This window comes from Ovis canadensis, chromosome X, assembly GCF_042477335.2.
Source record: "Ovis canadensis isolate MfBH-ARS-UI-01 breed Bighorn chromosome X, ARS-UI_OviCan_v2, whole genome shotgun sequence".
NCBI lineage: Eukaryota > Metazoa > Chordata > Mammalia > Artiodactyla > Bovidae > Ovis > Ovis canadensis.
Genome location: NC_091727.1, coordinates 41,764,817 through 41,777,364, shown reverse-complemented (window position 1 = coordinate 41,777,364; position 12,548 = coordinate 41,764,817). Strand labels below are relative to the sequence as shown.

Below are 12,548 nucleotides of genomic sequence, written 5' to 3'. Positions count from 1 at the left end.
CAAACAAAAAAGGTCTACTATTAAAAAAAGATTCTGTAAGATACAAACATTGTTCTTAAGCAAGATGCTAAACATTTTCAAAAATGAAAAATTTCCTTTCCTTCTTCCTGTACATCATCACTTTTTAAAATCCAATGGATAGGAGACTGTCAATTAGTAGCAGCACAGTAGATCAGTTACAAACCTTGACATAGGTAGAATTGTTCTTTCCTCATGATAATCACTGTCACATTCATTTATATATTCCCTTAATACAGTTAATACTCGAACCATTCGAACAGCTTCCTGTCTTGCACAATTAATACTGTCTTTGTCACCATCCAAAACACATAAAGTGTCATAAGAGGCTTTCAGACGATCAAAGCAAGACTGAATGAAGTCTTCATGGATCACCACCTACAAACAGTGGGCCAAATAAAGACAGTTCAAGTTTTATATAATTAAAGATGGGAACAATTAACTTAAAGGTAGATCTCATTTAACCATAATCATATTTAACAAGAGTTTATACTGATAATAAAACACACTATGTTTGAAAACAGACTTGTGGTTGCCAAGGTGGGGAGAGAGGTTAGGGGAGGGAAGGATTGGGATTAGCAGATATAAACTATTATATATGGAATGGATAAACAACAAGGCCCTACTGCATAGCACAGGGAAATATATTCAATATCCTGTGATAAACCATAATGGAAAATAATATGAAAAAGACATTGTATATATGTATAACTGAGTCACTCTGCTGCACAGCAGAAATTAACAAAACACTATAAATTAACTACACTTCAATAAAATAAAAACAACAATAAACACTCATTATGTTTTGTCAAAGAAAGCTAAGGTTATTTAAAAGTTAACAAGTGTAAACTAGACACACAAAAACTGAATTTCAGGATGAGGTGTTAAAATTGAAAGAAATTCAGCTGAAATCTCCTACTATAATGATACTCAAAATAATCACGTCAAGATAATTTTCAAAATGAGACTCATTTAGACAGCATTTTGTACGAGAGAAATGTGGACTAAGTAATTTAGGTATATTTTTATAATATGAGTTAAAAACAGAAATTTTCTAGTTAATTGTGAATTAAAGAAAAAATTCTCATTAACAAGAGTTCTTCAATCAGAATTTAAACTTGTGAAAATTTTAATACATGTTAATCCTCACCTGATTGACCTGTAGCCTTGGACCAAGGTTTGTGTATATCTCTTTAAGGAGATCTATAGCTCTGCTGGCAATATCATCATTACTCTGAATCACCACCTAGATTAAAAAAAAGGCAAGTGTAAATATCTTTCAAGAAATATTTTAGTTGGCCATTTCCATTCAAACCATACCTTCAGTATTTTTAATACAGCATTCAATAATTTAAAAAGTCTTTGGATAAATCAAGTTAAGAAAGGAAGACACATTTCACTAAGAATAAAATATGCTATCATTAGTATCATTTACTCCTGCAATTCAACACACCTTGGTACCCAAGCAGTGGGCTTCCCTAGTGCTGTGTTTAGTTGCTCAGTTGTGTCTGACTCTTTATGACCCCATGGACTGTAGCCCTCCAGGCTCCTCTATCCATAGGGATTCTCCAGGCAAGAATACTGGAGAGGGTTGCCAGGCCCTTCTCCAGGGGATCCTCCCAATGCAGGGATCGAACCCAAGTCACCTGCATTGTAGGCAGATTCTTTACCATCTGAGCCACCACAGCAGCCCAAGAATACTGGAGTGGGTAGCCTATCCCTTTCTCCAGGGTATCTTCCCAACCCAGAACTGAACTGGGGTCTCCTGCATTGGCAAGTGAGCCACCAGGGAAGCCCCGCCTGCCAACGCAGGAGACGCAAGTTGGATCCCTGAGTCACAAAGATCCTCTGGAGAAGGAAATGGCAACCCACTCCAGTATTCTTACCTGGGAAATCCCATGGATAGAGGAGCCTAGAGGGCTATGGTCCATGGGGTTGCAAAAGAGTTGGACAAGACTCAGTGACTAAACAACAATAACCAAGTAGTGAGATACTAAAGAAGGAATTTAAATTAGTTAAAGGAAATCAAGATTACATGAAATACAGCTTAGCATAAAAGGCTACCCACCCCATCTTTATCATCTAGTCGTATCAGTGGTTTTCAAAGTATGTATAGAACTCTAAGTGCTGAAGCGTTTTAGGGATGAACCCTGTAGCAGGCACGGGAGGGGAAGGAAGTAAAGCACAGGGTGACTGAATCGCAAGAAAACAACCACCAAGCTTTCTTTTCTCACCTCAACTAGTTTTACATTTTGAAGTGTTATGTAAACTTTGATTTTAAAAAACAGTTTCTGCTGTTTAAAAATGCTGAAAACCACTTAAAGTGTGAATAATCAAATAAACAACTTAGTCTGCCTATGGTTTGCAGAAACATATTTCATATCCAGAAAACAACATAAACTGCTGCCAACAGGTCAGATTTTTAAAGATATTTAAAGATAGGACTAATATATTAATAACTACAACATGGATGGAACCTGAGGGCATTATGCTAAGTGAAATAAGTCCCAGAGAGAAGTACTGTATGATCTCACTTATATATGCAATCTAAAAATCAAACACAAACAAAAAATTGAACTCATAGATAACAGAGAATAGATTGGTGTTTGCCAAATGAGTGAAGGGGCTCAAAGTAACATATAGCATGGTGCTATATTTAATAGTACTGTATTGTATATTTGAAAGAGTGAATGCTAAGGCAATAAATTTTTCTTTTTGACCATGCCACACAGCTTGTGGGATCTTAATTCCCTGTCCAGGGACTGAATCCAGGCCATGGCAACGAAAGCAGAGCTCTAGCCATTGGGCCACCAGGGAAGTCCCAAGTAAATCTTAAATGTTCTCACTACAAGGAAAAAAAAAAAACAACTGTGACAATAGATTGTGATCATTTTGCAATATGTACACATCAAATCATTATGTTGTACACCTGTAACTAATATGGTGTTGCATGTCAATTGTAACTCCACTAAAAATATATATATAATATTGCAAGTTAAAACAGTGCTGATAAAGTATACATTCATAAGCCTTTCTAAACAAAGTCTTCTTTTTTGTCTTCTATATTAGCATTAAGTGTATAATAAGCTAAAATTAATACTGAAAAGAAATAGAGGTCTACATTAAATTAAAAAGGGAAAGAAAATAACTTTCATGGAGAGGCATGGAAGATTTCTATGGTTAGTGCACTTACATTCTAAACATATCAGGGGCAGACAGATTCTAAGCCAAGAGAAAAGGAGTATCAGTGGCAGAAGGAGGGGGAGGTGGAGGGAGAGAGAGATGAAAAAGTCCAACGACAGATGACACAGTAAGATAAAGATGAACTATCACTAGCTCCTAGGACAAGCATCAGAGCAGCATATATACATATAATTTATATGTAAAATTGTGATTTCTTACCTATTTGAAAAAACTATATCACATACACAGTTTATCAAGTTCCCACTTTTCACTTACCCTCCAAAGGTAGTCTAATCCAATTAGTTCCAAATCATCCATCATATATGCTCTCCTTTTGGCTACCAGTTTTCCTTCCCGACAATTCACAGCTTTGAAGAATCGTTCAAAACATTTCATCCCATTTTCAGTCAATAAGGATGGATCAAGCTGAAGTACATTGCTTTCAAAGAAGTCCTTATTAATATCAGGATCCAAGTCTGGTTCATCCCCCATCAACTTGGAATACCACTTAAAACAGGCTTCACGGTCACAAAGGTAAACTGCATTCTCTGCTAAGCATTTCCATATTTGTTTTGCCTGAGGAGCGCATAGCCACAGTTGGCCATCCTTTAATAAAAATCTTGAAAAACATAAAATTAGCAATTAGATCTACATAGTTTATATGGGAAATAATCCACTATATTTCAATAAAAACAAAAGGATATACAGTTGGAGAAAAAAAAAGATTTGTTCCCTGATTTGATCTCTGAAATCAGCCAATTTTAAAAGTATGTTTAATAGGTTATCTGAGTTTTAGCATTCTGTTTATATGGTATCACTGGAGAAAGAGGTATTCTATGTATGTAACTTTCACAGATAAATCATAACAATGAAGAGTTAAAATTCCTTAAATTTTAATATCTGCTGATGATCTGATCTGTCATCACTCAGCACTTGGCCACACTGAACTGAGTATCCTACATATGTCTTAAACTTTTTAATGTCAAAATTCAACAGGATGCTTATCAACTATTCAGTGGCATTCTCAGGGGTCTTTCTAGTTTGAGGACTATTAGGTTTAAAGACAGTAATGGTGAACTCTGTTTCACCTAGTTTCTTCAGTTAGCTTTCTTTTTCTTTTAGCATTCATCCACCCACCCTGTCTGTTGTATCTCTGAATGACAGAATGAACATCTCATTTTATTCTGAAAAACTTAACACAATTTTTAGCTAATCTAATGGTGCCTCTTTACCCAATTACAGAGTAAGGTGAATGTATTTAAGGTTCTCTTTTCATTTCAAAGCAATTTGAGTTATGAATTCCAGTGTCTTTGATATTTCCATAAGACTGTTGAGCTTAAAGAGGGCTTTCTAGCAGCTGTCCTACCTAACCCTGTCACCCTGTCTAATTTACAGACAGGAAACTGAGGTCTAATGTGATAAAATACAACTGTTTTCATTCTGGGGTTGTGTGTGTGGCTTTCTTCTTTTTTGCCTTTTTTAAGCAAAAATTCCATTTGGAAGGGCACTGTATAAAAAATAAAAGCAGGGCTGCTCCAACTGTTGGGAAGAGAAGGAAAGAAGTGAGAGAGGGGGAGAAAACTTCCCACTGCTTGTCCAGAAATCTTGGAGGAAGCTCCTCAGAAGCCCTAAGGCTCCAAAGTAGGTCTGAAAAATCACTTGTCTAATAGAAAGAGCAAAGACTGAAGTTGGATACACCTAGTTGAGTAGTGCAACCAACTATATACCGGGGCTGCATGATTTCAAACATAGCTTTAAGCCATGTGAATCTCAGTTTCCTTATTAATCAAATGGGGATAATACCTGTCTCCCTGTGCTGCTATGAGGTTTAAATGCAGAGTGAGTAAAGTTCAGTTCCTGTGCCTTCAGAGAACTGATGTACGTCATATAGATAAGTACTAATAGAGCAGGGACTAAAATAGCTTCTCTGATTCCAAACTTTAATTTAGCAAAAGAGCTTATAAGCACTCTTCTGTTCTAGGCAATCTAAAGGACACAATACACACCGATCAATAACAGTGTCTTACTATGGCAATGATTCTCAACCTGGGGAGGAAGATCCTTTCATTCAGACAGCTGAAAAACCACCCCCACACCCCCACCCCTCTACAACTTATAGAACCATTTCGCTTTAAACAAAGGCCAAATTTCTTGAACTCTGGTGTCTAGACTTTACCTTCAAGTTAAAATCTTAATGTAACTACTTATGCAAATATTTCCAAGTAAGCACATAACTCAATAAACATAAGCCTATAATTAATGCAGTCCAGGAGAAAATTCCCCAATGTATCAAAATAATACATGCAGTAGATTTTCTGAAGCACTGATAATTTGGGCGTTTCACGTAGCGTGCTTATGAAAATATATGATGGGGTTTCTGAATTGCAAGAAATCTCTCATCATCAAAAATTTTTAACAATTTTAAATCTTTAAGTGTATAATCATTAAAAGCTAATCACTGAGTATATCAAGCCCTGGACTACATTTAGCTTTGGCTTACAGGAATAAGGGGCTTCCCTGGTGGCTCAGCTGGTAAAGCATCTGCCTACAATGTGGAAGATCTGGATTCAATCCCTGGATTGGGAACATCCCTGGAGAAGGGAGCGGCAACCCACTCCAGCATTATGGCCCTGAGAATTCCATGGACTATTTCATGGAGTCGCAAAGAGTGAGACACAACTGAGCGACTTTCACGCCTTCACTCACTCATTATGGGAATAAATCTCTTTTCTCTATCCCCAACAGAATGTTATTAACACATAATTTCAGACTGCTTTTGTCAGCCACTGTTAGGATAAACAAAGCACCAGAGAACTCAAATCACTCTTTTAGGGTACTGGTCCAACAGATTTTTGTCCCCATTTCCTTAATATGGTTCTCCAGCCGGCTGTGTCAAATATGGAAATTTGTTCTTTAAAAACTAAATATATTCCCAATATAAACAAATATGAAGACCAGAAGTCTATACAAAAGGTTTAAATATGTTCTTTTCAAATATTGCAAAGAAGAAAAGTTAAAACTCAGTCAATAATTTAATATTTAATCATGAACACACAGGGAAATGTCCTGTGACTTTCATGTAAGGATTTCCAGATTGGAAAAATCAAAGGTGACAAGAGCCACCTAACAAAGACCTAGCCATATCAACTTGACATTCTTTATCTGTGTCTTAGAAAGAGCAACACTAATTGTTTAAAACAAACCTAAGGAAGTTAAGCCGTTCTTGGACTTCTTGAACATGACTGTATCTACTTCCCAGCCTCACAGTTTGTGGGTCATAGTCTTCATGGTCTGCAAATTAAGAAAAATTTTGCATTACACACATGGTTACCCATATCATTGCTGACTTTAATCGAAGGAAAACAAGTCGTTAAAAGATCGTTAATTCTTTATCACTAAAGCCAATTTGAAATTTACTTATTAGTCATAATTTTTATCCATCTTTTTTCCCAACCAAAATAATCGTCCCTTTTTTCTAACCAAAAAAAAACAAAGGTCTGTTAAATGTGTCATCAAAAATAATTCTTCATACAACCCTCTGTCCAATTTTCATACATAATGAAGCAATGTCTGATTACAGTATAAGACTGACCTGAATGGTCTATGAACTGACCACCAAGACAAACTTTTTTCTCTAATTTCCTTTCTGTTACATTGAAATGTCTTCATAAAAAAAAACAGTGTTTGCAATGGAAGATCAGAGCAAAAAGAAAAAATCTTTAAAAGCACCTCCAGTCCTAAAAACACCTTGGAGAGTGTTTTCTGTTTTTGTTTTTTTAATTTATTAGAAAAAGTCATATGATCTGGAAATGGTCAGGTTGATTTGTGACTCAGAGCAGAAGAAAGCTGAAGCAAATGTTCTGAACAAGTGCTGTCAACTTCTCAGGAACAGTGACATTTCTCCCAGAAAGCTGATGAAAGTTATAGAGGAATAAAAATTGTGTAATTTCCCCTTAGCATTAATTATTGCTATTTTCATAGCCTGAACCTTAAGGTATATGTGTGCTGGTGCTAAAGAGTTCTAAACGAGTGAGACCCTTAAGAAATAGTAATCAATGTCTTCAAAAATAGTGAGGTTTCTTCTCTGAACAAAATCTTAAAGGTGGAACATTTACGATTTTAGAAACATCTTTTGATGCTTTGGTGAAGAAAAGCAGCCCAATGTATTATGACTACCTGCTTTCTACATCTACTGCTATCTACCCAAAGTCCTAAACACATAGTCTACTCCCCCAAAATTCAATTTCATCAGGGCTCAAAGCACTAATTCTCAAGAGGTCTTCTCAAGAAACTGAACAGAATTCTCTTATACTATGCCAGCAATTTTCTTTTTCAGAGCATCAAAGTATCTGAATAAACAATGGACCACCTCCACCCCCACCAACGAGTTTATTCACAGCTTTACTTTGCAAGTTTTTACTGGAAATTTTAATAATTTCAAAATTGAGCTTAAAAAATAATATTAGAAACTCTCATCACCTTTACCCCACCAGCTGTTTACATTTTGCCCTATTTGCTTATTAGTCATTACATGCATGCATGCATGTGTATGATTTTTCTAAACCATTTGAGAGTGAGCTGGCAACATGTCCCTCAATCCTGCAGTAAGTATTTCTGAATAACAGACATTATCTTACATAACCACACAATTATCAAATTAACACTGATAAAATAACATTATCTAGTCCAAGGCTTCTCAACAGCACATTATTGACATTTGAGTGGATAATTCTTTGCTGTGGGACTGCCCTGGGCAGTGCAGTGTATCTAGCACTATCCCAGGCCTCTATCTACTAAATTCCAGTAGCGTCCTTGCCCAATCTCCCCCCCACCACAAATTAAGATAACCAAAAAATCACTCCAATTATAATTTTACCATTAATTCCCATTTATGCCTTCTTTGCTCCAAATCCAAGATCAAACACACTGCATTTAGTTACCGTGCTTTAATCTGGAGAATTCAACATCCTTTCTATTTCTTGACTTTTTATAAAACTATGAGCCAACTTTGTTGCGTGTTGCTTAATGTAGGCTTCTCTGATGCTTATGATTAGATTTAAGCTAGATATTTGGCAGAGTACCACAGAAATGACCCTCTAGCCACCTCAAAGAATCATTATCAGGGAAACAGTGTTTGTCACTCTGTGGCAGTATTCACATCAACTATGATCACCCAGTGAATGTGGTTTCCACCAGGTTTCTCCACTGTAAAGTTACTATTTTTAAATGAATTCATGGGGAGACACTTTCAGACTATGCCAATAGCTAGTCTATCAAATTTATCCACCAGTTTCAGCCTTCTCTTCCTTCTATTTAGGTGGTAGCACTTGAAGAGCCAGGACCATGAACATATAGAAGAGCTTTGAAAACACTCAGTGAAAGCCAAACTATAATCACAAGAAGTCAAGAAGTAAAAAGATCCCTCTCTGCTAAATAGGAATAGAGAGGCCTTCCACTTTGCTATGGATGAGCTTCCGGGCTTGTAAAACATAAACAGGATGTCTGTGGTTCTCCCTCTAAACATTCAGCTCTAAATAAATAATGAAATTAGTTAGCCTATGGCTAACACTTGCTGTTGTCTTTTTTTCCCGTCACCCTAGAGGTGTGAAGTACTAGTATCTCACTGAAGTTTTGATTTGCATTTCACTAATAGCTAATGGCATTGAGCATTATTTCATGTCTATTGACCACCAGTATATCTTTGGAGAAATGTCTATTGAGATTCTCTGCCCATTTCTACTAAGAAAAGTCTTTCTGAGTTATGTCTTTTTTTTTTTAGTACAAAATATCTTTAATTTGTATATGGCATTATTGGAATAATCTTTCCATAGATGATAGAAATGTCACTTCAAACTCTATCAGACGATCTGCTTATGGATGCACGGGCACTGTTTCTGATTTGGAGCCTCTGTTCTGCAGACCTGGAGAGAATACAGGTCATAGTCTCAGCACAGCCCTCTTCACTTTCAGCCAAGAACCCAGTCTTCTCGCCTTGGAGGAATGACAATGTCCAGCTTCGGGCCCCTTGAATCACGTATGAGGACAATTGTGCCAGCTGCCATACACTCAACAATCCCAATCCCAAAATGCTGGTTCCATATGGTATGCAAACTAATTGTTCCTTGAGACAAGTAATTCTTTAATTCATCAAATGGAATGTTTATTTTAAATTCCACATCTTGAACTCCTAGGTCCTCATTGAGCCTTCTCAGCTGCTTTACCTTGAGTTCATCATCTTGGTTACAAAAACCTCCAACGAGGACAAGTTTAAGTGCAGGAAGAGATTCACTCTCCTTCTTATTCATCAATTTAGCAAGGGCTCTGTTCTGCAATGAATGGTTCTTTCCAGGCCTCAACTGACCACTCGAAACCAGCCAAACACCTTAGTAAGTGTTCTAAGGTTGACTTCTCCTTGTCTAAGGAAGATCCAGAAATGTGTGCACATCACAAGGTGGATAAACAATATTAGCACAGTTCCCAGCCTTCCACAGTGAGAGAATATTGTTCAGTGTCTAAGAAGAATTGACCATGATGACGGCAATGCAAGAACTGACAAACCCATACACAAAAGCAAATAAATAGTAGTAGATGAGCTTTACTTTGCTGAGAGGAGGATTCCTGGTAATGAATATATAGCTTCCAACTTGGCAACCAACCTAGATACTTAAACAGAGGAAGCATGAAAGCTTAGCCCATTGCATCAACATAAACATCGGGAATGCACTACATCAGTTTCCTAGCCCAGAAAAATGGATCCCAGGCTTTGGCCCAGCAGTGTGAAATGAGGATACAGTCAATCTTCCACAAGGCAGCAGTTCCTCAAGAAAACAAACTTCACTGGGCGAGTTAACCTGATGTTAAATCTTTAAGTGCCTTCTAGGATCTGTTGGTCACTGACATTGATATCACCAGTATAAACAACATAAACTGCTTTGGGACACCTACTTTTCCTGCAGAGCCCTTAAGGCACACCATAACACTCCTTCCCTTCCTCAGCCAGCATTGCAGTATGGATGAAAAATGCCATCACTGTTTGATTTTCCCAGTTTTGCTAGATGACACAGACTTTTTCTCTGTAGCAGCACTTGGATTTCCCAAAGAACAGTAAGTAAACACACATATAAAGTTCCACATGCAATTAGCCCAGGGAAGAATAATGAATTAAAAAACCTGAATTCTGAAGAGAATACATATACAATGCTACTGAGGATGCTGTTGTATTAATGATAAATTTTCAACTTCAACTCGCATAAGCACCAACCCCTTTTGGTGGCCGCCATCTTCCACTGACCCTTGAACTCAGGAAGCTCTCCGTTGTTCCTCTTTTCTATTGGCTCCTGATGGATTATGTCTTAATTGCTGGGTTGTAAGATACTAGTCCCTTGTGAGATACATAGTTTGCAGATATTTTCTCCCATTCTCAGGTTGTCATTTTACTAATGATAGTATCATCCGTAGCAGTTAAATTTATGATATAGTCCAATCACTGTTTTTTATCCTTACCATTTTCCTTTGCCTAACTCAAGACCACAAAGATTTGTATGTTGTTTTGTTCAGTTGAGCCTTGACCACCACAGGCGTTAATCCAAGTATAACAGCAATCACAGTTTCTCTGCATACACAGATTAAACCAACCATGGACCATTCAATACTGTAGTGTTTACTACTGAAAAGTATCCATGTATAAGTGGACTTTCACAGTTCAAACTTGAGATTTTCAAAAGCCAACTGTACTTTATCTATTGTACATGGAATTATTCTGATTTCCTTTTCAGAATGTTCATTGCCAGTGTATAGAAATGGAACTTTTGTATACTGATATTAATCCCTGCAATTATGGAAACTCATTTATTATTAATCTTAATAGATTTTAGCAGATTCTTTAGGATTTTTTGCATATGAGATGGTGTTATCTAAGATTGGAGACACTGTTTCTTTTCCAATCTGGATGCTTTTTCTTTTTCATGTCTAGTTAATTTTACTAGTATCTCCAAGAGAATGTTCAACAGAAGCGACTGGAGTGCGAATCTTTGTCTCATTCCTGTTCCTGAGAGGGAAGTAGTCAGCCTTTCACTGTTGAGTATGATGTTAGCTGTAGCTTCATCGAGATGTGCTTTATCAGGTTGAGGAAATTCCCTTCTAGTCCTAGTCTGCTGAATGTTTTTATAATGAAAGGTGTTGGACTTTGTCAAATGCTTTTTCTGCATCTACTGAGATGACCTCATAGTTTTGGCCCTTTATTCTATAACAAATGACTTTGGAGTGTCAAATCAACATTGTATTCCAGGGACACATTCATTATCTTTCTTATATGTTGTTAAGACTCTGTTTGCTTGTTTTTTGAGAACTTTTGACTATATTCACAAGGTCTGTAATTTTCTTTTCATGTCTTTGTATTCTTTTGGTATCAGATTAACAATGGCTTCATAGAATGAGCCTGGAAGTGCCCCTCTTTGTTTATTTCTTTGGCTGTGTTGGGTCTTACTTGTGGCATACAGGATCTTCGTTGTCATATTTGATCTTTCATTGCAGAGCATGGACTCTGTAGTCATGGTGTGGGGGCTTAGTTGCTCTGAGGCATGTGGGATCTTAGTTCCCTGACCAGGGACCAAACTCGTGTCCCTTGCACTGCAAAGTGGATTCTTAACCACTGGACCACCAGGGAAGCCCCAGTTCCTCTATCTTTTTGAAAGAATTGGTTTAATTCTACTGTTAATTCTTCTTTAAATACTCAGTAAATTCACTAATGAAGCCACCTGGTTCTGGGCTTTTCTTTGTGGGAAGTTTTTTGATTACTAATTCAATCTTTTTACATGTTATATACCTATTCAGTTTCTCAATTGCTTCTTGAGTCAATTTCAGTAATTTGGCATTCTCTTATTTTTCTTATTTTCATAAGGTTAGCAGTGATATCTTCTTTTTGACTTTCACAACTGAGCCTAACTAGAGGTTTGTGAATTTTGCTATCTTTTTGAAGAACATTCATTGATTTTTCTCTTCTCTATTTCACTTATCTCCACTCTAATCTTTATTAATTTCTTTCTGTTTACAGGTTAGTTTTCTCTCTCCCACTTTTTGAAGGTGAAATGTTACTGATTTGCTACCTTTCTTCTTTAATGTAAAAACTCAGCAGTATAAATTTCCTCTCAGCACTGATTTAGGAACACTCCATTAGTTTTTATATTTCATGTTTTTTTTTCATTCATCTCAGCATATTCTCATTTCACTTATTTCATCTTTGACCCACTAGGTCAGTAATGAATGTATACTTTTGACACACTTGTGAAATTCCCAGATTTACTTTTTAATTTATAATTTAATTCTTACTGTGGACCAAAAAAACCCTA

The 12,548-nt window shown here is 36.7% G+C and overlaps 1 protein-coding gene and 1 pseudogene across 4 annotated transcripts in view; both read right to left on the bottom strand.

Moving 5' to 3' along the window:
• The window catches only part of USP9X (ubiquitin specific peptidase 9 X-linked), a 115,981-nt gene that overhangs the window by 46,854 nt on the left and 56,579 nt on the right, over nucleotides 1–12,548 (bottom strand). For all 4 annotated transcript variants that reach the window (XM_070289913.1, XM_070289915.1, XM_070289914.1 and 1 more), the window contains exons 15-18: nucleotides 6,405–6,492; nucleotides 3,478–3,820; nucleotides 1,169–1,264; nucleotides 185–396 (exon numbers count right to left, since the gene is read on the bottom strand). In XM_070289913.1, the coding sequence (XP_070146014.1) occupies nucleotides 185–396; nucleotides 1,169–1,264; nucleotides 3,478–3,820; nucleotides 6,405–6,492 (739 nt within the window). The remainder of the gene's footprint in view (nucleotides 1–184; nucleotides 397–1,168; nucleotides 1,265–3,477; nucleotides 3,821–6,404; nucleotides 6,493–12,548) is intronic.
• On the bottom strand, nucleotides 9,010–10,481 carry LOC138930080 (GDP-Man:Man(3)GlcNAc(2)-PP-Dol alpha-1,2-mannosyltransferase-like; annotated as a pseudogene).